Source organism: Barbatula barbatula (assembly GCF_947034865.1).
Source record: "Barbatula barbatula genome assembly, chromosome: 5".
Taxonomy (NCBI): Eukaryota; Metazoa; Chordata; class Actinopteri; order Cypriniformes; family Nemacheilidae; genus Barbatula; species Barbatula barbatula.
The window spans coordinates 9,758,270-9,785,563 of record NC_136769.1 but is presented as its reverse complement, the minus strand read 5'-3'; the positions used below and the strand labels follow the sequence as shown (position 1 = coordinate 9,785,563).

Sequence of the window (27,294 nt, the reverse complement as noted above, 5' to 3'; positions counted from 1 at the left end):
GGGGATCAATAACTGCTGATTGTCAACAAATTATTTCATTTTGTAATTTTGCAGGAAAACTACCGAGCAGAGAGAAAATAACGGAAACAGATGCGGTGCATATCCATCACAGCTCTTCAGGTGGAGCTGATAAACAACCCGAATTGGCAGACCTCCATCGGGCAAGAACCCTTATTCAGCATATTCTCTCTCATTCCCAGAGAGACAGAAACAGGGGGGTGAGGGGGATTCGTAGAATCGGAGGGCACAGTTTTAGTTAGGTTAAATGGATACGTTTATCTACATCGATTGAAGTTTAAGCGGATTGAGTAGAGTATGTCAAGATTCTGGGAACATCCACCTGTGTAATACAAATAATTTATGAATGTATTGGAATTCAAATTGAGAATCAGTGCAGTGGGTGGAACAATGGCTAAAATGTATGAAGGAAACAAAAACAAAGAAACAAAAAAAATCTCTTGTTTCCACCATAATGAAAATATAATTAAAGGTGATTTATTCCCAGACTCTTCACTCGCTCACAGTGTAAACATTTAAAAACATCATCACTCCAAACCAAACAAACAGCATGACGTCTCATCAAACAAACCCTGAAAAAGGCAAATGTGTAATGTCCAGCGCACATTCTCTTTCACACTGTTTGGTAATCTTTAGAGCAGAATAACTGGGGTGTGAGTAATGATGGTTAGCTGAAGACAGATAAACACTATCATTACCCTATATGCATAAAGACAGATGAGATTTATTTGCGGGAATGACCCTTAAATATCCACTGAAATATCACTTAATTGTGTTCCACCGGGTCTCAAACGGATACTGTCTGCCCGTTAATTCACAGTTACAGGGAAACCATGGCAACCACAAGTTCTGATTTCTGTGTATGGTCTGTGTTGTCCTCATCTTATTCTCCACAGCCAAATCCCTGACTTCACACACTGTATGAATTCTGAAGCAAAACTGCATGAAGAACACAAAGCGAATCATTGTTTTTCATCAAGAATTCATTTTACAGTTAAGAGATATGCATAGTGCAGTATATTGATATAATAATATACACACTATAGTGGCAAGACAGATACAGAGAGTGAGAAACTTCGACAAACTGAAACATTAAAAAAGTAGTTACACCACGAGAAAACAATCTTTACATCATATTCCACTTTGCAGCGCTACTTTGCTGGACAAAAATCACAGATCAGCAAGTGAAAATTTGAAATACACGTGTTCATATGTGTGTAATTCTGTAACAATATCAGTCCTTTTGGCTAAAGGAACAATTCATCTTGCCATGTAATTTAGCATTAAAAAGGGAATATGGTGGAAAGTCATATTTGCTCATCTGTGTAAAATATAGTTATCTTCACATATAACTCACTTCCCAAAAACATCCAATAAAAGAGTAAAAGTTTTGCAACATTAAAATACAGTATATTCATGGAAAACCAGATAGAAGCTTATAGAGAAACTTGACCGATGTGCATGCACAAACTTTACAAATGATGATCTCACAGTACAGTAAGTCATACTGTACTAACAAGCCATTCTTTACCGAACATGTTCCAAGATCATTTTTATACTTTGTATACTGCTTAACTGCAAAGTTTACTACCCTTTACACTAAATCCTCAAAATGTATGTAAAGAATGAAGAATTCACTTGTTTTATGCTATGCTTACAGCTCAAAAATATATTTTTTGTTTAACAACACCTGTGATACTCATGGCAATCCAAGTGAAAGGCTATTCCTATTATCAATCATCTGGAAAATTATACACCTACATGATCACACAGCAGTAGGAATCTGTTACGAAAACACATGCAAACTTACCCCAAACAAATTTACAGGAAATTGTCTAACAGAAAAGTTGCTGTTTAACAGATTTAAGAGAAAAAATATTTTGTTGGATGCCTTTAACATTTCGTTATTAAAACAGCTAACCACAACCATCGCAAAATATGAATCTGATTCAAAATAATATCAACACTGATCAAATAAAACACCCCAAAATTGTTGGTGTGTTGCACATATTTGGCTATAACTGTAAATACCAAAAATAAACATAACTGTCATGGAAAGAGGAAGCAGCTATAGCACATAAGCATATTATGTACACAACAATAATTCTTTAGAAGAAAAAAACAAAATGTTGAAAAGCTAGACATTCCGGCAGGTGTCCATTTCTGAGACTGAGGCCGGAAACGCTTCTCTCATTGGTGAAGGATGATCTGAGCTTAACTCCATGTCCAGAGTGAGGGATTCTGGGAAAAAATAACCCATATTCTAATATATTATATGTATATAAACCCAAAACGAATCAGTCACATGTCCATAAAAATGTCTGAATGTGCAAAAAAAAATTGTTTTATACATAAGTGCAGTAAAACGTTGGTGACTTTATGGCATTTATTTACATATTAATATACATGCATCTTACCAAGAGGTCCAGGGTTGGCCTCGGCCGCTTCATTGTGCATGAGAGAGTCAAGCGTGCGTGGGGACATTGGGAACAAATCACTTGTGTTGCCAGAGTTAGTCCTGAAAAAGAGCAACTACACATTAGAAATTCCATACAAGTTGAAGATGAACGAACATTCACCACCAAACCAATATCATGTGACACCCGACTATGCATCTGACCACATAGGAAATGAACACTCACTCCAGGACGCATGATTTGTCAAGACACAACACACCCAAGATGATGCACAAAACATTCCTCCCATGCTAGAAAATTAATCAGTATGAAGAGGGGAATGATAAACCAGGGGCAAAGTTGCTTCATGTACATTTCTTGATACTACAAATAACCATTTACGCAATTTGATGGTGAAGCAGTTTCACACTGTATTAGGACACGAAAACAAGCACTCAAAGTTGTTCTTAATGCCATTACATGTGATTTAACTGTTGAACCTGAGATCACAAATTTGCAAAGAGGAACATGTATGGAGGTCTGACGCCATCTCATCCAGAAATACCGCTGCATTTGGAGGACCACTTGATTCGAGGATGGATTTGTTTTGGGTAGGAGGTCATCTAACTGCTTTAAAAATGTGTGTCTGCTGAGACTCTGTGCATCCATGCTGCTCATGTACTGTATTCAAACAACATTATTCAGTACAAGGGAGATGGTTTACAGTGGGGAAAATAGTACAAGGGATACATTTGGATATTGAGTTTGCAGATCACTAACATCCATATAAGCAGAACTTTGACCGGTAAGAAATGGATTATGCCCAAATCACCTGTCTCCAAAGGTACTGCCCAACCTTATGGCGTTTGTAGGGTTTAGTCTAAACTAAACAGTAACACCAACGGAGTCGAATACATTTAAGCATTCAGATCATCCCTCGAACAACCCAAAAGATCTAAAAAAAATCAGTTGGGGTTATACACGAGTAACCTCAAACGTTGAAACTCATTGAATGGAACCGTCCTTGTTCCACCTGTTTGCCAAGATGAGCTACTGTACAACCACTTTACCAAACTTTCATTGGCAAGCTTCACGGTTACAGTAACTGTAATATGCAATGTATTTTCCTGTACATCTGAATGAATTATACAGCAATATTTTGGTTTCAATTGACAATGCTGAAAGGCTAAATGGAAATGAGCTACCCCAGAAACAAAAACAAGATCTTAGCAGAAAACTATTACTTATTAGAGTGCTCTATTATCTTGGACTGTAGATACTCTAGACAATAAAAAAACTAATGGAACTAATAAATAAAAACCAAGTATTCCTACAAGAACAGACGTCCCAGTTAGCAGCGGTTTCCCTGAGAACCTTTGATATGGGTTTACTTCCAACTGTAGTTTATACGAAAATTCTAAACCGCGAGAGATGTGTGTATAAACAGTGGCACAGATGTAGGGATCAAACATGGATTATTCCCTCAACTGTTGTTGCTTTAAAATTATCTTGTTGTCTCATGTTTTTCCATATCTATGTTGGGTTGTGCCTGACTTGATCCTCACCTGTGATTGGTGTAGACAGGTGATGGTACAGTATATAAATCTACTTACAATACACATTACTGCTATTCTAGCGAGACGCTGACTTCTGTAAATGGCCACACTGTTGCTCTAGCTTTAGCTTTAATTTTTTCAACATTATGGTTGAAGTTCATAATGCACAGATATATATATATACAGTAGTGTAAACTACTTTGAACAGCATTATATGTTCTGTATATCAGTATTAGAATAACTGTCGATGCCCATTCTTCTGGAGTTTTTTTCTTATAAACATAACGAGAAAAGTAAATATTTGTTTTTCTTTTTTATCATCAGATAAGACAAGTTTATTTATTGATAGTGCAGCTTCTGTACAGGAAGTCTGATTTATCATGTTTTAGATAAGAGGGCAGTTCCGGTTTATGCTTCATCTTGATCTGACGTCTCTGTTTTGTTTCAGTAAAACTTAGCCAAACATTATTTGACACAAAGAGATACCAAAGTATTTGACAAACCACATGCAAAGACTTTCTATGCAACTCAATCCCCTATAGAAACCCCCCAAAATAAGATAAAGCCAAAATAACCAAGTGAGAGACTGTGACTTGTGTGAAACAAAAACATGAAATAATACATAGATATAGAATAATATAGATGCCAAACAAACAAAAATAAGTTTGGAATGACACAAAGCAGTTTCCAGAAGAGCAATGTGAGATTTAGAGACGACACTATTCCAGCCCTTGAACTTTATAGGAGTTCCACTGAAATCCAAACATCCAGACATTCATGGATAAAGTACTCTCAGTAACACTATCCCAACCGGGCACGACATTCCAGTAAATGTGTTATTTTTCAGAAAAAAATGAGTAAGCCACATTAAATGAAAAAGCTTGAACTACATAAGAGAGTTAGTTTAGGGTAGTTATGCAATACAATTTTCTATGTAGTGCCTGGTTAGGTTTAGGATGCAAAACAGAATCCTCCGTGAAGTTTGGTAGGTGTTAAAAGAAACAATCTATGTTAGCATACAAACTACAGGAGTGTGATGGACAACGGATGTTGCTCGCAGACAAAAGTCATTACCAGATGTCATTCACACATATACATCAGCTCCCTATTGCCTACCCAGGGAAGCAGTTCCCAAGCAGTTCACTGTCCGGGAAGTCCATGACGATTGAAGGACACCTATGAAGAGAGGTCAGTTTATATAGCCTGCCTAACACACTCACACGTCCATCAGTACAAACATATTGAAAGTATTTGGGATTTGAGTCAAGCAAGGACAGGTTTTATTCCATTTTGTGTTGCATAGCATGATATCTAAAGTGGGATGTGTACAGTTCTGCAGACATTTGGACGGGTTACATTTTTTTATATGGTTAAAGATCACCATCTCCAAGGAAAATTAACTACTTTATCAGATTGAATTACGAAAATAAAATATTCATGTATACATTAAGCTCTCTTATGATTTTGTTCTATGCATATGACAATACAAATTGGTCACACACAGTCAGAATCTCCAGTCAGTGTGCTAACGTTTTTTAAAGCTTGCAAAATGTATTTGCTAAATTAAAACATTACAAGGCAACAAAGTGTTTACACAACAGATACCCACAAGTTAGGTCACTCATACATGATGTCAATGACAAAAGAAACTCTGCATTCCTGATTATGTAATTTTTTTAAAGTCTATCTCCTTGGTTTCTCTCTCTCTTCCTGTGTTTGACTGTGGTTTAATAGCTGATGGGAAGGGTCCTTGGAAGATTCAGTAGTTACATCCCTGATCCATGTCGAACACGGAACTGAGAGAAGTGAACTGAAATTGCTCCTGTCTGAAGAACGACCAAAGATTTCCACGTTTACAAGAAGACAGAGAGAAAAGAGAGACTTCAGCTAGATCATTCACTCAAACACACATACTGAGAAACAGGGGAAAATTAAACTTACGGGGTGACACAGATGAACTTGGTCTTCAGATACGGCTGAATAGCTGAAAGAACAACAAAGAATGTGTTATCAAACAGAACAGCACATATTTATTTATTTTAAAATAATTTCATACTCGTGCTGTATCAAACATGTACCTACTGCCATGTTCAAAACAATATATCTTCATAAAACCATCTTAAAGGGATATTTCACCCAAAAATTCATTTGCATCATTTACTCACTATCCGGTTGTTCAAAACCTGTATAAATGTCTTTGTTCTGATGAACACAGAGAAAGATATTTGGAAGAACGCTTGTAACCAAACAGTTCTTGGCCACCATTCACTACCATAGTAGGAAGGACAAATTACAATGGTACTCAAAAGTGCCCCAGAACTGTTTGCTTGTCTGCATTCTTCATATCATCTACTTTTGTGTTCAACAGAACAAAGAAATTTACAAAGACATTTCCTGGTAGTTAATGGTGGCCAAGAATTTATATTTTAAGTCATCATTGAACAAATAATCTTGACTGTTGCTAAAATGTGTCAAGGTGGGACATTTATTGTACTTTCTAGAGGTCATCTCCATTCACTTTAAGAGTAAAAAGAGAAGTTGGGCATTCTGCAAAAAAACTTTGTTTTTGTTCTTAAGAGAGGCAAAATAAGCATAAGTAATGTTGAGAAAATGTTATTTTTAGATGAAATGTTCCTGTAAAAACACAAGAAAATGAAAACCACACACATGTTCACGTTCCTAAGCAGTATCCTCAGAAAGAGAAAGTTCTAGTAAACCCTACCCATCTGGTATACTTCAGAAAAATTCTAATGCAAAAATAGCCGCTTCCAAAATAAATGAGACGTAACAGGAGATGTGTTGCTCAACAGACAGAAAACTGCTGAGTATGCACATTTTTGTCCGATAACTCAAACAGGAAATGATGTCATGCTCGAAGACGTCTTTTGTTAAATAAATTGACGTGTCCCAATAGAAAACAAAATATGTAGGATGACCGCCGCTTTAATCATATGCAAAAATGCGTCTCATTCCATGAAAAACACTCACCACATCCAGGGTCAGGAAAGTCTGTCTCAGGCTGAGCCTCCGGGCGGCAGTACTTGCCGAAGGCCTCCTCTTTGGGGATCTCTGGGTAGAGGTAAACCAACGGTGACACCAGGATGTTGGTGGCATCCATGATCTTATAGCCCATGATGATCTCAGCGAAGGACATGCTGTTGAGCTGCTGCTTCGTGTACGGTTCCACCGACTGGATCTGAGTCTTACCTGCTTGTGCACAGATCCACAGTTAGAAACGCTTCATCACATTTTAACACAAGCACTGGAAGGCAATTTACAGTGGAAATCAATGATGAATTGAATGTGCAGAATCACTTAAGGAATTAGTGATGGCATAAATGGTAGGCAGAACTACGGCAAATCTGGCATGCTTTGTTGTGATTGGTTCAGGCCCAGAATCGTTCTCTAAATTGACAGTCCAAAATGCACTCACCGCTGATGTCTTTCTCAACCCAGGTAAAGGTGATTCCTCCCTCTTTACTGCTTTCACTGAAGCGCAGCAGGAATGTCCCAGGAGGCTTTGGGCTCAAAATGGCTCGCTCTCTTTCCTTGCTGATGAAGCCCATAATATACCTAACATACACACATAAGAGCTTGTTGAAACCAAACAAGGAGTGACTGATACAGTTACCAACTATAAATATTAGACATAAGCCATTTTCAAAAGAGTGTAGTAGATCTCACCCTTCATTCCACAGAGCCAAGATATATTTCTTTACAAGGTCAATAATATTATCCAGCCACACCCAGAACGAGAAACCTTTGCCTGCCATGTTCTCCTGCAACACACATAGAAGCACAACATGTTTCAGGTATTTCGATGGTAATCTGAATCAGCTAGTCTGGTGGCTTAGTCTAAAATGAAAAGAGGACATGAAACAAAATGATGACATAAACGTACTTTGCAGAACTTGGCCCATGTGATCTGGCAACCGGAGTAGTTTACACACGGACCTGCACAAAAATGAGAACCCAAATAATTAAAAGTATATATACAGACACTTAAGATACAAAAGTCAACAAAGTAATGCTATTAAACATTTTCGACAGAGTTACATAAATTCATCTTAAATGTGTAAGATATATTATATTGTCGGATTTATTTACAATATGAACTGAAAATCTATATAAATTCTATTTTAAAAGAATCTATTTTTTTATTAAAAATATATGATATAATCCTATTATTTTATTGACATTCCTTAATAGAAGACGTATACAGTAACTAAACCAAAATGCATTACATCTACATGTATTATGACAAAACAATTATATAATAATTTCTTATTTATTTACTATTATATCATGTCATATAGACATACAGTAAAGATAATATATCATATATAATACAAATACCCAGCAGTTTCTCTGCAAGTGTGGTGAGCTGTTCAATGGTTAACCCTCTCTTAGTCGTGGAAGAAAACTGCCAGCTCAACACCTCAGCCACCTGATCCCACGTCCCTACTGGAGGTTTGGTGAAGAAATTCACATTCTGTGAACATAGGAGGGAGAGAATGAAAAGTCTTCTTCCGTTAAAGAATTCACGTCAACGCTTGCAATAAGAACCGCTTGCTGTGGTTCCATATCAAACCTTGGGATGATTGGTCAGCATGTTGTACCACAGGATGGATGCCCATGCGTTTGGCATTTGACAGATATTAGAAATGACCACCACAGGAAGAGAGTGCGTCTGAAGAGAGATAAAGACAAGCATTTATAATTCATCATAAACCCTGTTAGTTCTGGACAGAATGTTCATTCAGAAATCTGATAAACAGAGACCCGAGGTTACATCATTATTTCCAAAACCCCACGAGCAAACATAGCCCGGTGTTTTAATAAGGCCGTTTAATTACCCGCTGTCGGCGAGTTGGTATTAAATGTGACCCTGTTGTTTTATCTACAGGAAAGCCATAATTCAGCACGTACAGCCGTATCGGTGTGTAATAGGCATAGCACTGTGTGCTAGGAGTTTTAATAAGACGCGGCACGCTCAAGGACACGATTTATGGTTACATATTCATATCCTCCCACAACTGCCACCATGGTAACAGCTTATCATATAACCTTACTGGTTTGGCACGGCGAATCAATTTCCAGGAGCTGTGTGGTTTAAAACCCACATCTCAGGGTTTAATATGATCACTTTAATGATGGTTATCCAGCCCTTAACTTTATCGTGTGATATCATGTGTATGTGTGATATACCTCAAGATCAATCTTTAGGCCTTGATGGTAGACTTCTGTCTCAAATGTGATCAGATGTAGTTCCTCAGTCACGATCAGTGAAGCCTGTAATTCAGGTGGTCGTGTTAAACAACGAAGATTACGTATTTTTATCAGAAGCTCAGAATAATAATAAAAACTGTGCTTACATCGCTGTTGGTTCGGCCTCCGTTCCCACACCTCTGTTCTCGTAGAGTCTATAAATAACAGGAGAACAAATACAAAAACACATTACCCTAACGCAATGCACTCAACTTTGACTCAAGATTCAATCTAATTCATAAGTGCATCTTGTCCATGTACTGTATGTCATTTGGCATATTTGTAGATTCACACAGCACATGAATGTTTTTGAGTGAACTCACCAGATGCTTGAACTCTGCGGACAGGCTGCCATTGTTGGATTCCTCCATGTTCATCACCTTAGTGTTGGTGCCAAGAATGTTGAACTTGCGTGAACTGGAGAAATAAGTTAAATGGTTAAAACAAGAGACTTTTGACTGTGGTTCAGAAAACCAAATGTCACAGGGTGAAGTATAAATGGCCAATATGGAAAAAAAACTATTCCAGAAAAGCCTTCACCTGATCTGAACCTTTAATATTAATTTGGTTGGTGTTATTCTACTAATAATATTTTGTTCATGAATATAATAGATTTCTTTAAATGTAAGCAAATGGAGCATGTGTAGCATGTCATAGTTTTTAACGTTACTTGACAAAACTATACTGTTAAAGGCGACAATTCAGTTCATTTCAATTTAAGTGCCTATAGGAATCCAGGCATTAAAATAAAGTCTGGACAAATTATGACATGTAGTACACTATATTACTATAAATGGTAGTAAACTATATTATTTACTTTAGTTAATGTGCTAGTAAAGGTATCTCTCGGATGTCACCTAAATTTCTTCATTTGTGCTCCGAAGACGCCGTAAATTCCCTAAACATGTTAAATGTCATGTGGGTGAGTAAATAAATAAATCACACAAAGTAGATTTTTGGGTGATCTTCCCCTTTAACCACAGTTGTACATTGTGCAATATTTTTACAGATTTCTTCCCTATAAAGTTCAAAAACACTGTAGTATCTTGGATTTTATTTAGTTCATACTCAAGCATTTTTTAAAAATAAATAAATAAATATTGTATTATAAAGCATAGGATAAAAAACAAAAATGAAAATATGTATTGTGAAACAGCAATCCGGGAAATTTAGGTTTGAGAAATACATTTGACCACAGAACTCACCCTCGAATGGCTGCCACATCGCCCGACTCCCTGCCGAACACAAGAGAAAAGAATATTAATTTTAAAAAAGTCATTTCAATCTGATATGACACATAAGACTGCACTTACTTGTCAATGCACACTTTGATTTTCAGCTGGTAATTCAACTCTGGAAATTTCACTAGTAACCTGAAAAAAAAGAGATGTTAGGTTGGGATTTTTTTTCCTTCTTCAAAACGCTCTATACTTTAACGTGACTCGTCTGTGTGTAAATACCTGACTTTTGTGGTAAACTGCACACCGGTTTTGATGACGAGAGGTCGGTCTGGGTGCATGGGCATACAAGGCTGTCTCTCAACGACAAATGCACTGCAATGTGAAGAGCAGATCACAAGACGACACATTCAGATCTACTGGCTTCAGTAGCAGATATCAGATGATAAAAAGGTAATGTGCTTTTCAAACCTCTTCATAAGGTTGCGGAACAGATCTACGATCTTTTCCTCCAGAGCTGGGCGGTGCTGAATGATGGGATCTCCTTTATACGAGACCTTCTGCTGAAGCTCCTCCAACTTCTTGATCTGCTGTCTGATCTGCAGCTGTGACTCGGCCAATGAGGTGATCCTGAAAGGAAGGAGTCTTTAAGACAGAACTCAATAGCGTGTCAGGTTGTCAAGGGACAGCTCTTCCGTACCATGTCTCTAAACGGTCCAGGCAGATGTTGGGTGGTCCTCCGATGCAGGCGATCTGCTGTCTCCTCTTCCAGTCAGCCAGTTCTTCATCTGTCAGGTTCTTCTGCACGAAATCCATGGCAGACAGCAGGCCAGCCATCTCGGTCACTATTTGCTGCAGAACGACAGTAAAATGATGATGATGACCGTTCACACCACAAGCTACTGCTGTACAAAAGATCTTGTTTGTGATTCTGGAGTGACACTGCTGGGAGGCTTCTAGTGTTGGTCAGTGTCTTACCCGCCTCAGCTGATCTAAAGCACTCAACATTTGCTCCAGCTGAGCCATTTTCTGCCTGGTAGCTGCTGCCTGGCTGTTTCCATTCAGGTCCTGGGACAATTCTGAAAAGTTTCACACAGAGAGAGTAATGCCACACATAATTCCTCGACTAGAAAGAAGCTTTTTGAGAATTTTCAAAACATTTAACTTGGCTTGCCATACCTCCAGCACTTTTCAGAGTTTTGTAGTTGAAGTCAAAGTCATCCTGGAGGTTCTCCAGCATCTTCATCTTCTGTTCCATGTCCTGCACAAAAAGAAAAAAGAGTTTTTGGCATGGATAATCAATATATAATCATGCACTGTGTTTGCGTCACAAAAGGTGGTGGGTTCAGTTGCCAGGGAACACCTACATTTGGATGTATTCTGTAACTTGAATGTGTAAGTCACTTTGAATAAAAACATCTTCCAAAATGCATCAATGTAAATGTTCAGTCACAATATTTACTAACCTGTACTCTTTTCCTAATGTCCTGCAGGTTGTGTTCCAATATCTGCTGTTTCTCGGTGACCACAGTGCCCGTGGGGTGAGCGACCTGACCGTCCTACAGACAAGAAAAGAAAAAGTATTTGAATTGTTGCTTAAGCAGCTAAAGACAATGCGATCAGGCATCTCTTAAGTTTCCAAAATCTTTTGTATTGTACAATATTGTGCTCGTTCATGAGGGTAGATGTTTTTGTGACCTGCTGTGCAGTGGTGGCTGTCTGCAGCAGCCGCTGCTCCTCCCACAGGCAGCGAGCAACGATACGAGCGATCTCCATGGGCTTCTCCAGATACTTGCTCTGCAGGTGCTGTTTGATGCGCCGTAGGTTGTGCTGGTACAGGACGTTGTTCTCCTGCAGAAAGCGGCTGTACTGCTGATCGATCTCCCCCAGCAGGTTGTGGAACACCAGCGTGGCGTGCGACTCCTTGTTGGCTGCGTACGCCCTAAGGTAGATGAGAGCAAACATGTGAGTAATGCATGGCTTATTGCATTCCATGCGTGAACTTGATCGATTGCCAGGGATCCACAAGATATTTGAACGATATGTATCTTGTATATAAATAGTGTTCCAAAACAATAAACAAAGCGGATTTAAAAAAAAATGTGTAGACTGTGCTAAAGATTACAGCGCTTCAATTATATAAAGCAATAGGTCATAAGTGTCTGTCTGCAAAGCTTTTCACAGGCTATATTAGTAAGCCAAGAATAGACCAGACTCTTTCCTTAAAAATTTAAAGAGGACAATTTTGTGTCCTCTTCTATGCATATTATTCACACAGATATTGAAATACTTATGAGCTTCGAATTCCTGGAAGTTCCTGAAGCTGGGACATGAAAGATTCAGAAATCTTCTTGGAGTTTTCAGATCCTGCAAGTATTTTTAGCTTTCAACCAAACTCCACCCGAGCTTACACAATCATTGAGAAATGCCTGGAGACAACTTCCAACAAACCTTCTTAAATACACTTACAGCACAATCCTTTTAGTACTTTAAAGGCACCGTTCGCCCGACAACAAAATGTTTTTTTTTTATCATTTTCTAGCCTTATATCATTATATCAAACCTTCCACAAAACACTAACATATTTAAAAGGACGTTAATAAGCAAACAACTTGGCCCCTAATTGACTTCCATCATATGGACACAAAACCACCGAGACATTTCTCAAAATATCTTCTTTTGTGTTCCACAGAAGAAAGAGTCATATAAAGATATTTCAAGGTGAACGATGACCATTTTTATTTTTGGTCAAACTATCCCTTTAAACAATAGAGTCCTTGCTTAAACTATACTTTTAATAATACTATAAATTATTTATTTTAAATAATACACTTAAACAATTATTTAAAATGCCAAATGACTGCATTCAACTTACAACCAAATATATTATACTTTAGTAGAACAACCCTGACAGACATACAGTAACTTTAGTAATGTCTGCGCTTGATGCAGAATGCAGCAGTGACATTGTTTAGAAGATTAGCAAAACTGCAAAAGTCAGGAAACAACATTCTGCATTGAATCAGTTTTATCTATGAACTACAAAAGGCTGAAGAGAAAAAACTCAGCTTCAATGCAACATCACACACAACGTCAAGCAAATGTAATGGTCCAGATTGAACTCATCTGCCTTCTAGAAACATATCAATTCTTTCTTCCTCATTCGTTCCAAACAAATCAACATATCTTAAAGTATGCCATGTACATTAATGTCGCTTTGGGACAAATATCATGTCATTTTATCGAACAGCAGGATTTTGGGCAGCACCCAGAGTCACTGCTGAGCACTGATGATGGATGATGATGTCACTTTCTTTACCCGTACTCTTTTCTGTTTATTCATGCGTGCTATAATACAGAAAGTAATCTGAAGACGGAAACCGGACATGAGTCAATTGAGTGTGACATTTCAGATCCACAACAAAATCATTAAGATGACTTACAGGCCAGTCATCCTGACACAATGTAAAAATACAAAGAACTTTTGGCACAGTGTGTGTTATTCTTCAGATAAGACTTTCCAGGAGCACTTTTACGGGCAGAGGCATGACATGAAAAGAGCCAAAGTGCAAAGTTGACAGGCATACTGAGAGTAAGGAAGTGGGGAGTCCAAACATGATGGATAGGAGGGGTTATGAATTCTCTACAAGCTATTGAGAAACGGTATTAAAGGAACAGTTCACCCAAAAAAGAAAACTCTGTCTTCATTTACTCACCCTCGAGTTATTTTAAATATGTATAAATTGAATTGTTCTGTTGAACATAAAAGATATTTTGAAGAACGTAGGACAGCAAACAGTTCTGGGGCACTTTTGACTACCATTGTCATTGTTCCTGCTATGGTAGTCAATGGTGGCCAAGAACTGTTTGGTTACAAGCGTTCTTCCAAATAGCTTTCTTTGTGTTCATCAGAACAAAGAAACTTAAACAGATTTGGAAACCCTCGAGGGTGAGTAAATGACGACGGAATATTTATTTTTGAGTGAACTGTCCCCTTAACACCATTTTAAAGTGATAATGAAGTGATGGGTATCTTTTTTTCTGATGTGAGAAACGGCTCCTTCTGAAATAGTTCTGCGAGAACTGAGAAGCGTTTGCTGTAACTCATGTCATGTCTCTGTGGCTTTCGATTTGAGTTTATGAAACAAATGAAACATACATTGATGATGTCATATCCTGTCTACCGCTGACAACTCACCAATCCTGGCTCTCGATCCAGGGTGCCAAGAACTGCCGCAGCTCCATGGGGAAGCTGTCGCTGTACAGGTGATACAACTGCTCCAGGTAGCGCGTCTCTAACTGCTGTAACTGGTTCCACTGGGCCATGTTGACCTATAGGAGAGAGAGTGAAAGATGAATGGATCAATTTATACATCACTTCAAAACAGAAAAACAACCATAACAGGTCTTTCAGCCTGTCAACTTCTTCTCCTTACAGAAATAGCTCCTTGTTATGAGAGGAGGAAAAATATTAGTGAACTTCCTCTTATGCGCTACAAAACAAAAGACTGCATTTAGACTATACATGCAATACTGTTTTCAGATTCATTTTTGTTTCATTTATAACAGTAGATGGTGTAATAAAGTTCTTCATGGTAACACCATACTGTTTACACCAGACAAACATTAAAGATGTTAAGGAAGCGAAAGGAGCATGTCGAGGCCACAGAAATCAGTGGCAGTTTATCTTAATGCCTAGCGAACATCCGTTTAAAGAGGAAAACCTCAAAAGCCCATGAAGCTGGTCTCTGAGTATTACATCAAACAGCTACTGAACACACACACACACAGTCACATATGCATGCACAGCCACACGCAGAGGTTTATGCTGACAAACAGAAAAATATTAGAAACTAAGCACGCTTTCCTTGGACCCTTCTTCTCCCCAGCTTGCCCACACAAATAACTGATAGTTTGTAGATAGAGAGAAAGCGAGAGTAGAAAAGGGAAACGCGTCCGGAGTTCCTCACAGATTAAAACATGGTTTTCTTAATTTCGCTTCCTTTTCAACAAAACTCTCCCGAACACGGAGCTGTCTATCAGCCAGAACAGAACTGTCATTGGTTTCTGTATCGCATTTGCAGCATTCTTTATTAAATATTATACTCTATTAAAGAGATTGATACTGATGAGAAACCAGAATAATCCAATCTAACGCTAACCTAAAACAAAAGCAAAAAAAAAACTTACATAGTTATCCACACAATGGGTAGCAACTACAGTCGCCATGTCTGCCTGTTAAAGGAGCAATGGGGAAGTGAGGGACTTAATTCCCGTAAAGGTGTGATATGACGCAGAGGGTTGGACTTGGACCCAAAGAGAAAAAATATGTCATCTAGGCATGTGCATGGTATGAAACATGGTACGATAATTGCTAGGACTTTATCACAATATATCCCAATATTGGACTGCATTTGAACATTTTAAACTATTGCAAAAACTAATTATGATGCAATTAAATTAAAAACAGCTGAATACGAAATGTGAAGCAGCGGACTTTATTCAGACCAGTATAATGATCAGAAAACAAATAATAATGAGAAACTGGAAGGACCCAGGTGAGCCCTCTTTCCAGGAGTGGAACACGGAGTTGGCGAAGGTTGCATCATATGAAAAACTCTATTTCAACATCAATGACAGGGCGGAAAAATATGTGGCGAAATGGGGGAAATACGTGCAATATATTGCTACCAGATGAGAGCGTGGTGCTTATTGTAAAACATTTGATTCATGTGTTATTTTATTTTCATAATTTTATTTATTTTTATTCTATTATTTCTTTTGGTTCATTTCTTTTCTTTTCTTTTTGTTATTTTTGTTTTTCAAATATATCATCTCTGTTAAGATCTCATTTGTAATGTCGACTTCTGTGAAGACTATTTTGTAACAGTGGTGTTTAAAAATCAATAAAATACTAATTATATAAAACAAAACAGCTGAATATACAAAGTCGATTTACTTATCTGCACTCTGTTGTTAAAATAAATACTGAACAAATGCAACTGGCCTCATGTAGCATGTCAGCTTTGGGAGGAATTGAAGGAATCTTAGCAAAAATGACGAGCGAGACATGAGCGGCTACAAGATTTGACCAAAAGACAAGATCAATAAATATTAATAACTGATGTTGAACTTCCAGTGAACAGTATGAGAGAGTGACAGCGATAACACTAGTGTTAGTATCACTAATGAATCACATGACACCGGGGAGGGAAAATGGCTAATTTGGCCCAATTTGGACATTTTCACTTAGGGTTGTACTCACTTTTGTAAAACATGAATGAGTGTCGAGTTATTTTGAGGGGACAGCAAATTTACACTGTTATACAAGCTGTACACTCACTACTTTACATTGTAGCAAAGTGTCATTTCTTTAGTGTTGTCACATGCTTGCTTCCCTTTATATAATCTTTATTATAATTTTTGCATTAAAAGCAAATATTGTACAAACATGTCACCCAGACATCACTTTTGGCATTGTTATTGGCATTTACTTTTTTATTGCATATTTTTGTAATTCATTATCTAATGCTTTTACATTACATAAAAAATATAAATAAAAAGTATATATTAAAATATAAATAAATGTGTATGTCTTACATTGAATATCAAGACAAATTACTGTTGTTTATTGAGCAATTTGATAGAACTCCTTTACATTTATCAGTATTTCTTTATCTGTTTTTCTATATTTATCATATTATAAATGTTTTTGATTGCCAAATGTATTTACTGTTTGCTGTCTAGCCATTCTGGTCTTTTTTTCTACGATGGACTATAAAATAATACTTATAAGAAAGTATTAAATGGGGTGTTTGTAAAACAAATATATTAAATGCAGTGAGATTTTTAGCCCTCATAACACACACATACACAATATAGTGTTACATAAACACAACAGGAAATGTTTAAATGCATCCTTGTTATTTGGGGACACTGCATATTAGATGACACCCATTATCTCGTATCATATGACCAAGTAATGTAAGTGTAGATAAAAAAACATTAAGGCTTCGGATCCACGTTCTCCCAGAGGGAGATTAGGGTATCTCCCACCACCTGGCACCCATTCTCAACTTTCAACCGCATCAATGTTCCCAAAAACAACAAAAAAAATCCCCAAAACAGACCAGCATCTATCCAATTGTGACCTAAATGTCAGCTGATCACTTACACAACGTGTCAAGAGAGATTCAAAACAATACCGTACCACACAATGTTGGTTTGCCTTCTTCCTTCCTTTAACGTGTTAAGTAACCAGACTCACTTTTGACTAGAAATGGACTCGGCTGAGTCAAAATGCTGTGAGAAAATATAACAGACAATGAGTCATATTTTGCTCTAGAACATTAGTGGTTTGGCAGCAAGTAGATCTGTCAGAGCATCTGAGTAGGAGAGTAGACAGAAGAGCGCACAAAGCTAGATGAAAAGTTAGAGGAAGTTAAACTGCAGCTCTCAAATGACAAACCATGAAGGGGATGTATGCAAATAGAGGACAGATAACACGCTTCTATTATTAATAAAAACACACAAGGTGTTTAACTACCAGCATCATTAGCTTGTAATCACATCTGATATATGTAAAAAACGCTGTGTGAACAATTTCCTGATCAAACATTTTTACTGAAGATGACTAAGGATGATATTCCAACTTCAATAATGAAAATTCATTATAGGTTTCTGCAGCTCAACTGGTTGAACATGGCACTATGCACAAAAAGGTCAGAAGTTTACATCACAGACGACACACAATGTAAATGAAATGCACCTTGAAAGCACTTCGAATTCAAGTCGCTTTGTCGGTTTGAGTCAAAAGACAAATGTATTCAGACATGCCAATGGTGACCTAGCCCCCATTACATGTACATGAAAGTTGCAGGATGACAGACGGCATGTCGCTTCCAGTGTTGCAAGGCAACGGATAATAAATATTATAAGTACAGTATTTAAGTATTTTTTGAGACTATCTGTAATTTACTTGAGTCTTTAAAGACTTTTACATTAACTCCACTTCATTTCCTGAACAAAATGTATACTATTACTCTTGATACATTTCCCCTAAGCATGTTCGTTACTACAAAATAAAAGTATAGAAACAGAACTGTAATAGACAAGTCTGCGATCCGGTCACCATGACAGTGCTGAACCAATCATTGGTTAAAGCTCAATGTACAAGTGCAAAAAGTTGCTCTCTGCGGTTCATTTCAACAAAAGGTTTTAATGTGCTGCTTCTATTAAAGACAAACAGATAATTTTTCAGTTCCAATAAATGATCAAATGACTGGGTTGTTACTGTAAATCAAATTCAAGAAAAGAAAGAAGTAAGGGCCAGACAGATTTGTTCTGATTTTCTTCCAAGTTGTTCTCTAGAGGGATAATTTTGCGGGAAGAGGGAACTATCCTTTTACAAAGTTATAAAGATGTGGTTTCTGAACTTGTATTTTGATAGTTTAGCAATTTGGCAAAATGTTGTTCCAGATAAAACTACCGAGTTTAAGACTAAGCTTTTTCAAAGTTGTAAATTTCTATGTAAGCACAATTTTTTATCAAAGCGTTCGCTTAAACGTTCCTTTAAATACTTCAGTAGATTTCATATAAAAAGTACTTTTGATACTCAAGTAGAATATTTACCAAGTAAATATTACAATGTCCTTAAAATTACATTTCATGCACTGTGTAATGTTGCTGTGTGTGAATGTAAGTCTGCAAAGTTGTAAAGCCGAAGGTGAACGAATAAAGTTATTAACAGTCGTTATTAACAATTGTCTGTTGTTCGTATTTCAGTTCCGGGACGGATTTGCGTCACTCCCTGTAATGCCCGCCTACGTTCCATTTGCGACACCGCATGCGGTAGTCCAATCACAGCAGACTAGACCATCTAACCAGAATAGATCAGAATATGCTGACAGAAAGGAGGGGATTAGACAGATGAATCGCCAAACGAATCATTTGAGAGTCGGTCAAGAAGTAAGGCAACAACAACTGCCTATTATTAGAAAATGAATGATGTATGTACATAATCTTGTTTGACACTCCACAAACCTACAAAGAAGGACGTTAAAAATCACAAATTACTAACTTGAGACTTTTACTCTCGTCATATTCTAACAGGTTACTTTCACTTCTACTGAAGTCATTTTCTGGCAAGATATTTGAATTTTTACTAAATATACACTAAATATTGCTTTTAGGTACTTTATACATCACTGTTCGCTTCTTTGTTCTTTTCTGTGTTGCCCTGTCTCTCACCTCCTATGGCACACTCATTCAAAGGGTCTGTAGACAAATGCATTGTCTTGCCTAGTGTGGTATTTCCGGCAAGTTTCCCTCGTGTTTGCATTTATCGTAACACCACAAAGGATAAGCTGGATGTCGTCAGTATGTATAAATATTTTGTCAAAAAAATAAGCGTTTGTTTGCTTATCCGACAGGGCAACACTGCCCCAAACTCCTGCCATGACTTTGGGGTATCAAGCTAGAAAAACATCTCACGTAGCACAACGTAAAGTTTTCTTTTAAAAGTAAAGTTTCTTAAAAGTCTCTTTGTTAGACTTGACTAAATCTTGCACAAAAGGTTCTTTATAGAAGATAAAGGTTCCAGACTATAAAAAGGTACACTTTTATTCCTCAAATACAGGGGAAGCCAACCATTGAGTTGAATCAACCCAGAAAATACCCATCATAAGTAGAAACAACGTAGCACAGGTTGTTTTATAACCCAACAGTTGGGTTTGTCCCTTTTTGACCCAACCATTCTGTCATCATTTACTCACCCTCTTGTCATTTCAAACCTTTATGACTTTCTTTCTTCTGCAGACCACAAATTATATTTTAATGAAAGTTTGTAACCAAACTGCACAAATCACAAGAGGGATAGTAAATGATGACAGAATTCATATTTTTGGGTAAACTTTTACATAAAGCATGGCTGTAGAGTACTTGCTTGGACCAGTAGCAGCGTAAATGTGATTCTCAATGCGAATCAGCCATTTGCCAATAACAGCAGGGGCAGTGGCCCGTCAAATAAAACATATCTGCAGTGCCAACAAACAAACCTTTCATTCTTGTAGACTAGGAATGACTCAGTTCTTTAAAGGTCTGGTTAAAAGCCAGATGCTTCTAGGTCGAGCTCAGGACATAAATAAGTAATATCAGAAACAGCTGAGCTGACAGATGTGGCCAGCACTTAAATTTAACTAAGAGAGTTTCACACCAGTATGCAGACCTCTAAGCCTGGGAGACATATCAAAGCAACATATGAAAGTGTGTCAGAAATGTCATAATCTAACATTGATCGTACATCAATTCAAAGGTAATGAATTCTTGTGCAGCAAAGAACTTAACATTGTCATATAATTCTTCTGCATATTAAGAATATTTAAACAAAGGGATCGTTTGTCACAATAAAACGTTATTTTGACCACCTGGCAGGAATAAAATGAGAAGCTAGACTGAGAAATGTTCAGATCTTGTTCTACAGTTTGCAACTAAATCTACTGATTTAATGCTTCTAATAAAATCTCATTTAAATTGATTGAAACCTACTATTTGAAAATCCATATACTGTATAAATAACGCAATTCTTGAAAGTGATATTTCCCATTAGACTGACAGTTAAGCTAATAAGATTCATGCTTTTAATATAATGTTACACCACAATAAAGCAGTACCAACATGTAGCAGACAACATCTCTCTTTAGAGAATCCTGTTTATTTCCTGCCTCAACAAAAAACATCCCAAAGCTTAAAAGTTTATTGAGCGTAAACAGAAAGCCAGATCCCATAATGATGTGGTGATCACAAAAAAATAACCTCATATGTTCAACATCTCCCAAACAATGAACCAATGCTGTATAAGATGGTGTTCAAAACTATTAACGCTGCCTCTACACCAAGACAACCACCAACTTCCAAAGTTATAACTGAGTGGCATCAAGTGGAGAAAGGAATGACCATGGGATACTTCATCTCTCCCATACTCTTAACAACAGCGTAGGGGTGTGACGAGACACTTATCCAAGAGACGAGACACAAGACTGCGTTCACGAGAACGAGAAGAGATTTTTTGACTTTTTTAAAGAAATCCTCAATGATGAATATAAAGGGAAAAAATTATTTTATTCACCATAACACAAAATGCTAAAAATGTAGGCATTCTAAAATCATCTTGTACTTTATCAAAACAAATTAAAGTTCTATATTAATTAATTATATTAGGCAGTTATTAACAATGTGTAAACAAAACATGGCAAATGTTTGGCACAAACTCAACTGACAGGCAGTAATTGCACAAATATTATGCTTTGTTTTCTCAACAGCTTTTAGTAAAGAGCTGTGGTTGTTTTCTGTATATGCTTTTGGATAGTGCTTGTGTTAGCAGAGGTGGAGATCATATCACACTGTCAAACCTCCTTCCTCCACTGACTGAACCCTAATAGTCTTCAGAGAAACAGTTAAAACTTCATAAACACATCATGTTTTATGCTTGCATTGCACAAATGTAAGAGACAGATTATCCGTTTTTGAAGAGTTTGCCAGTAAATGTATTAAAAATAACGTAATGTGTACTTGCTATACTGTATTTGTGGTAAAAATGTACCTGCTGCCAGTGCAAACCATCATAACCACTACTGCTTATGTGCGAGGCGCTGCAGACATAAGCAAATGTAGAAACCTGTCCGTTTAGCGTGTGTTTACATGGTGGGATGAGTGGGAAAGGTGGGAAAGAAAGTAATTTCGTTGAGTCGTTTCTATATGAATGGTCGGGCCGGTGCACTCAATACTCCCAAATATATTTTGAGGTCGCACAGGTTAAATTTAGGGAGCCGCGAGATCTCGTCACACCCCAACAACCTACTTATTGGAGGTAGACAGACAGTTAGAGGAGTCAGATCCCCATCAGGTCAGCGGCTTCCTGCTCAATTGAGCTTTATGGATTATATTAGCACAATCCTTCAGACAGCGGCCCAAACAGGCTTCTGAAAAGGCTTGAAAACCTGTTCACATGGGCAGGATGAAGATAATGCCATCCAAGCCACGCAGTCTTTCGATCCGGAAAGGAGCCAGGAGGGAACACATCTCCTTCTCAGTGAGTGGTGAGAAGATCCCACGCTTGATAGACCTACCAGTGAAAAGCCTTGGAAGATTCAACACCGCTGACCTTTCACATAAAAACATGGCTTTCTCTGTAACCACACAAAATGGTGGTACAAAATGCTAATGCCCGAGTTTGTACAGGAAGAAAATGACACACACCACAAACTGTGTATCAGGCCATAACTTCTCGGAAACACCAAGAGGTTGTGGGAATACTCCGGCACGGCAGGGCAGGCTTCAGATGGACAACAGCAAAGATCCAAAGTCACAAGGACAGAGAGGAAAAGGCTGATTGTCCAGGAGGTCATGAAGGAGGAGGAAAGCTACAGGGTCAGAACAGTGAGCCAATCCCAGCAAGGAAAATGGACAACCTGGGAGGCAGTAATCGATAGGACCATCACATGGGCCGATCTGTGTATACCAGCCTATCCAATTTGTCAAGCAAGGGGGAGAGGGGCTAAGCAGCTTCGTACGGGAGAGGTTCCTATTGTTACCTGCAGGTGAGTGGGACCTGAGAACCGATTTTGGTCGCCAAACTGAAGTTCCCACAGCAGACTGTCATAACATCTCCTCAACCTGATATTGTAATCTGGTCCACCATTACAAAGACGAATTTACTGTGCCATGGGAAGACGGGATGGAGCCCGCTTTTGAAGGGAAAAAGGGAGAAGTATGCAGAGCTTGCATCTACAAGCATGCAAGCTAGGTGGAGAGCATATTCCCTTCCAGTGGCGGTTGGCTACAGAGGCTTCACCAGAACCTCCGCACAGCGATTCCTTAAGACTCTCGGGGTTAGAGGCCCAAAGCTGCAGAAGGCCTTGAAAGACCTGGTGGAGGAGGCAGAGCAGGGGAGCTTTTTGCTCCACAACCTAGTTATATGCCGGGATTGAAGGAGCGAAACCTCAAGGACGGGTTGCTCGTGGCTTATTACCCCCCAAATCCTAACGGCCAGTGGTGGAAGTCCATCTGGAAGAAATGTCTAGCAGGTAGTCTTACATGTGCTTATATCTTGGGATACAGTGACCTTTCACTCGTATCAACAAGCTCGGTCATAGTTCATTACACCTCGGTGCAAACCAGCTTTAGTCTATGAGCTTGAAGCATGCATCAGTTCAATATTAGTCTGACATTCTGACCCACAGATGTGACTTCTCACTCATATTTAAACGCTTAAAGGTGAACCCAGCATTTCTAACTGCGGAAATGTTTTTCGTCTAATGCTGCTTTGATAAGACAAGAACTTACTATGGCAAACTTCCATGTTTTCCTCAAAGGTCCAGTGTGTAAATTTATTTTGCAGGATCTATTGGCAGAAAGGCAATATAATATACATAACTTTGTCTTCAGAGGTGTATAAAGACCTTACATAATGAAGCGTTATGTTTTTATTACCTTAGAAAGAGCTATTTCTATCTACATTCCCAGCAGGTCCCTTTGCATGGAATTCGCCATGTTGGTTCTACAACAGCCTTAACGGACAAACTGGTCTACAGAACACTTTGTAAATACGTTATCTCCTTCAGCAAAGAAGCAAAAATACTGCTAGATGGTTCAATAAACAGATTCCAGGGGTTCGGCAAGCAAATGGTATGCTTGGCATACTCCCTGTACTGACGCAACAACAACTGATAATTATGTCCCCACCCACATGTTTTCGACTATGAAGGTTTGCCCTAAGTCACAAATAAAACCTTGGAGTTAAAATTAACCACCAATCTGCTATCCTGGGAACATCCCTGTAACAAATTTCAATAAAGGAAGGAAGGAACATAAAACAACTTTTAATAAAATAAACTGACAGCAAAATGAACTTAATCGGCAGTCGACCGTGAGGGAACATAATAAAACGCAACATAAAGTCCAGGCCTAGTGCTCTCACGTCGTACCCTCCTGTCGCTTGTCCTTCTATGCTCCCGGAGCTCCTCCTCGAGAAATGAGAGACCGGTGCAACGCGCAGCTGACACTCATTATCACTCGAGTCCACCAGGCCTCTGCTGTACATCAAAGCACTGAAAAAGCACATCCTTTACCCTTCATCGTATTTGGACAAAAAATACAACGGATCGGATCTTTATTAGATTAGTTTACGCAGTAATGAGACTGACGATCTGAGTCATTGGAAACCCAGAAAAACTAGATCTTGTGGTCGGAGTCAGAGAAAATGTTCACTACACCCTTCTCTTAAGTGCTTTATACGTGACAGGAGATAGAGCTATTGCTTGACTCCACTAAAACCAATATCTAAATGATATTGGTTTGATATTAATATTGGTCATTTGAAATGTCAGATTTGAATGAGACAGACATTTCTCACACAAAGGAGCTGATTTAGAAGTTATTATTACTTAAACACATAAGGAGTAGTAGGTGGTAAAATTACCTGGAAAACCGAAGCTATTGTATGAATGTGAAATTAATGTACTTCCTAATAACTTAAAAAAACAAGAAAACTAAAGAGGAAGCATTTCAGATGTGACACTACTTGAAAATAATGGAACAAACACTAATAAAAGGAATGGACTAATGTCCATTGTAATTATCGTAAATAATAGTTTTAAAAAGTATTGTAAGCATTACATAATCATATATAATTTATGCATAAACCAAGCTTAGTAAAACACATCTCCATTACTCTAATGGTGTTAAAAACCTTTTGATACAAGAGCTTATGTATAAATGCATGGATATTTTGTGTATATGAATGAATTTCTTAACTTTTCGAAAAGTGTAAAGTTAAAATTGGAACGCGAAAATAGATATACCATGATAAATATTATCAATAATACTTCAACTTCAATTAGGAAAGTTAAGTGGTGTTGTAATATATTACGAAAAACCTCTAAAGCATATATATACAATCAAATTGTACAAAGGTAGTTCAATTACGAAACATGGACGAAATTGTCTCGTCTTTAGTGTAAAAGCAAAACTCCCTGATTATACATCAAAAGCAGAAACAAAAATGCGGTGACCAGCGGCAAAGGCTGGTGTGCTGCCGCTCTCCGCCACACCTCACACGAGGATTCCCTCGGCCATATACGGGAAGAGGTTACATCATGGGGGAGAAGTGGGGAATACCCCTGTAGGTGCCTTAGAAAAGACAGAATCCTCAGCACGTTCAGCTAAAACTGATTCACAGATGTACAGAAGTAACATTGGAAGCGACCCATATATTGACTGGCGAATCAGGACAACAAGCTACCGATTGTGTGCTGGAGATGAAGGCGGCGTGTGTGAATGCAACAGTGGAGAGAGAGAGAGAGAGAGAGAGAGAGAGAGAGAGAGAGAGAGAGAGAGAGAGAGAGATAGAGATAGAGATAGAGATAGAGATAGAGATAGAGATAGAGATAGAGATAGAGATAGAGATAGAGATAGAGATAGAGAGATAGAGATAGAGATAGAGATAGAGAATATGCCCTGACCTGATGCTTCCAATATATATACATAACATTAGATTATTATTTCCCTTTATTCTGATACTTAATTTTATATATTGCTTTCGTAAATATTACATTATGTTATTACTATTATGATCTTCCTTTTCGTTTGTTTACATGGTTGCACTTATTGTGCGCTGCCCAGCTGCAAAAGCTTTGGCATTACTAATGTACATTTTGTCATGCCAATAAAATTCACACTTAAATGTAAATAGAGAGTGAGAGAGAGGGAGAGAGGGAGAGAGGGAGAGAGGGAGAGAGGGAGAGAGAGAGAGAGAGAGAGAGAGAGAGAGAGAGAGAGAGAGAGAGAGAGAGAGAGAGAGAGAGAGAGAGAGAGGGAGAGGGAGAGGGAGAGGGAGAGAGAGAGAATATACGACAACATGACATGTCGTGTTGTTTAGGATAGAATAATTAATAATCAGAAAAACACAGCACATCAGGATAAAATCATTACATCAGGCTTACGTCACAGATACACATTTAACTGTAAATGTTTCTTTCAAATTCTTATTCACTCATTTTAACTTAATATCTGACTAACACGGTTAACTTTTAACGTGTGTCGTGTACTACTGTTTGTTGTCCTCCGGACAGAGCGATACATTGTTATAGTTTCATGTAACGGCGCTGAACAATGTGTACATTTCCGTCATCAGCGCATCGCCTTCTCAGAAATGAAACGGCAGCTTGGCACTATAGTACATCATCACACAACTCGATGAAAACAGCATTACGAGCCTTGGTATGGGACAGAAACCGCTGAACACAATTCATCTGAAAACATCCACAGAATCGCTCAATCGCGCTGCTTGACTGCCATTAAATGAGACACGACTGGATAACTTACCCGTCCTGTGTGTCGCTCAAGGGTTATGAGAAAATGTGTCGAACTGTCCACAAGTCCCCTGCGGAAACAAGCGCGACGTTATCGAGTCGTCCGAAACGCCAGTAACTCGAGTTTAAAAGGTCTTTCGCTATTCTAAAAACGTCTTTTCTAACTTTTCTTGGCCCACTAGCACCCAACCTACAGCGGTCTATGCGAAAATGGGCTGTACATTTTCCAGCTTCTGTTTGATTGACAGGACTTTAGGACGCTTGTGAACGAGATCACGATATTGACCAATAGCTGAACTCGAATGACGCTAAGAAGGCGGGACAAACCCCAAGCGAGTTTGAGAGCGTCCGTGTTTATGGCGCTGGCACGGTAGGCTGTTCCGTCAGATGTGTCCTCCCTTCGAACGGCCTGCTCTGAAAGCGAGCGCGGCGGGAGGGAGGGCGCATTTGCGGAACAGCGCGGCTGGAAGTCATCTGAATTACTGGCAGCGCTGACGTCATATCAACTTTA

The 27,294-nt window shown here is 38.3% G+C and overlaps 1 protein-coding gene across 6 annotated transcripts; it reads right to left on the bottom strand.

The window, feature by feature from the left end:
* Positions 1-983: 983 nt before the first annotated feature.
* On the bottom strand, positions 984-27,113 carry stat3 (signal transducer and activator of transcription 3 (acute-phase response factor)). Of its 6 annotated transcripts, none has more exons than XR_013786611.1 (24): positions 26,797-27,026; positions 14,615-14,748; positions 12,115-12,358; positions 11,883-11,975; positions 11,596-11,677; positions 11,395-11,495; positions 11,117-11,268; positions 10,888-11,046; positions 10,699-10,791; positions 10,552-10,611; positions 10,444-10,473; positions 9,562-9,655; positions 9,346-9,393; positions 9,179-9,262; positions 8,562-8,660; positions 8,327-8,462; positions 7,872-7,924; positions 7,655-7,749; positions 7,404-7,543; positions 6,959-7,177; positions 5,912-5,954; positions 5,087-5,796; positions 2,436-2,536; positions 984-2,259 (listed from the first exon to the last, which is right to left on the bottom strand). XR_013786611.1 is itself a non-coding variant. In XM_079455678.1 (24 exons), the coding sequence occupies exons 2-24, from the start codon at positions 14,740-14,742 to the stop codon at positions 2,156-2,158; spliced, it is 2,418 nt and encodes an 805-aa protein (XP_079311804.1). In that variant the 5' UTR covers positions 14,743-14,748; positions 26,797-27,113; the 3' UTR covers positions 984-2,155. The 6 variants fall into 6 exon arrangements, 5 of the variants coding, with proteins under 5 accessions (XP_079311804.1, XP_079311803.1, XP_079311806.1 ...); XM_079455678.1 differs by having other exon boundaries at positions 5,087-5,146; positions 26,797-27,113; XM_079455677.1 differs by lacking the exon at positions 26,797-27,026 and adding an exon at positions 15,607-15,667 and having other exon boundaries at positions 5,087-5,146.
* Positions 27,114-27,294: the final 181 nt, after the last annotated feature.

Bases quoted from the DNA above. Each gene is read 5' to 3' on its own strand.
- stat3 (XM_079455677.1), bottom strand. From the start codon at position 15,645: ATGGCGACTGTAGTTGCTACCCATTGTGTGGATAACTAT. The intron at 10,792-10,887 runs GTTTGAAAAGCA...TTCACATTGCAG, and splicing joins TTCCGCAACCTTATGAAGAG to TGCATTTGTCGTTGAGAGAC. The intron at 5,955-6,958 runs GTGAGTGTTTTT...TTGTTCTTTCAG, and splicing joins CTTTCCTGACCCTGGATGTG to CTATTCAGCCGTATCTGAAG.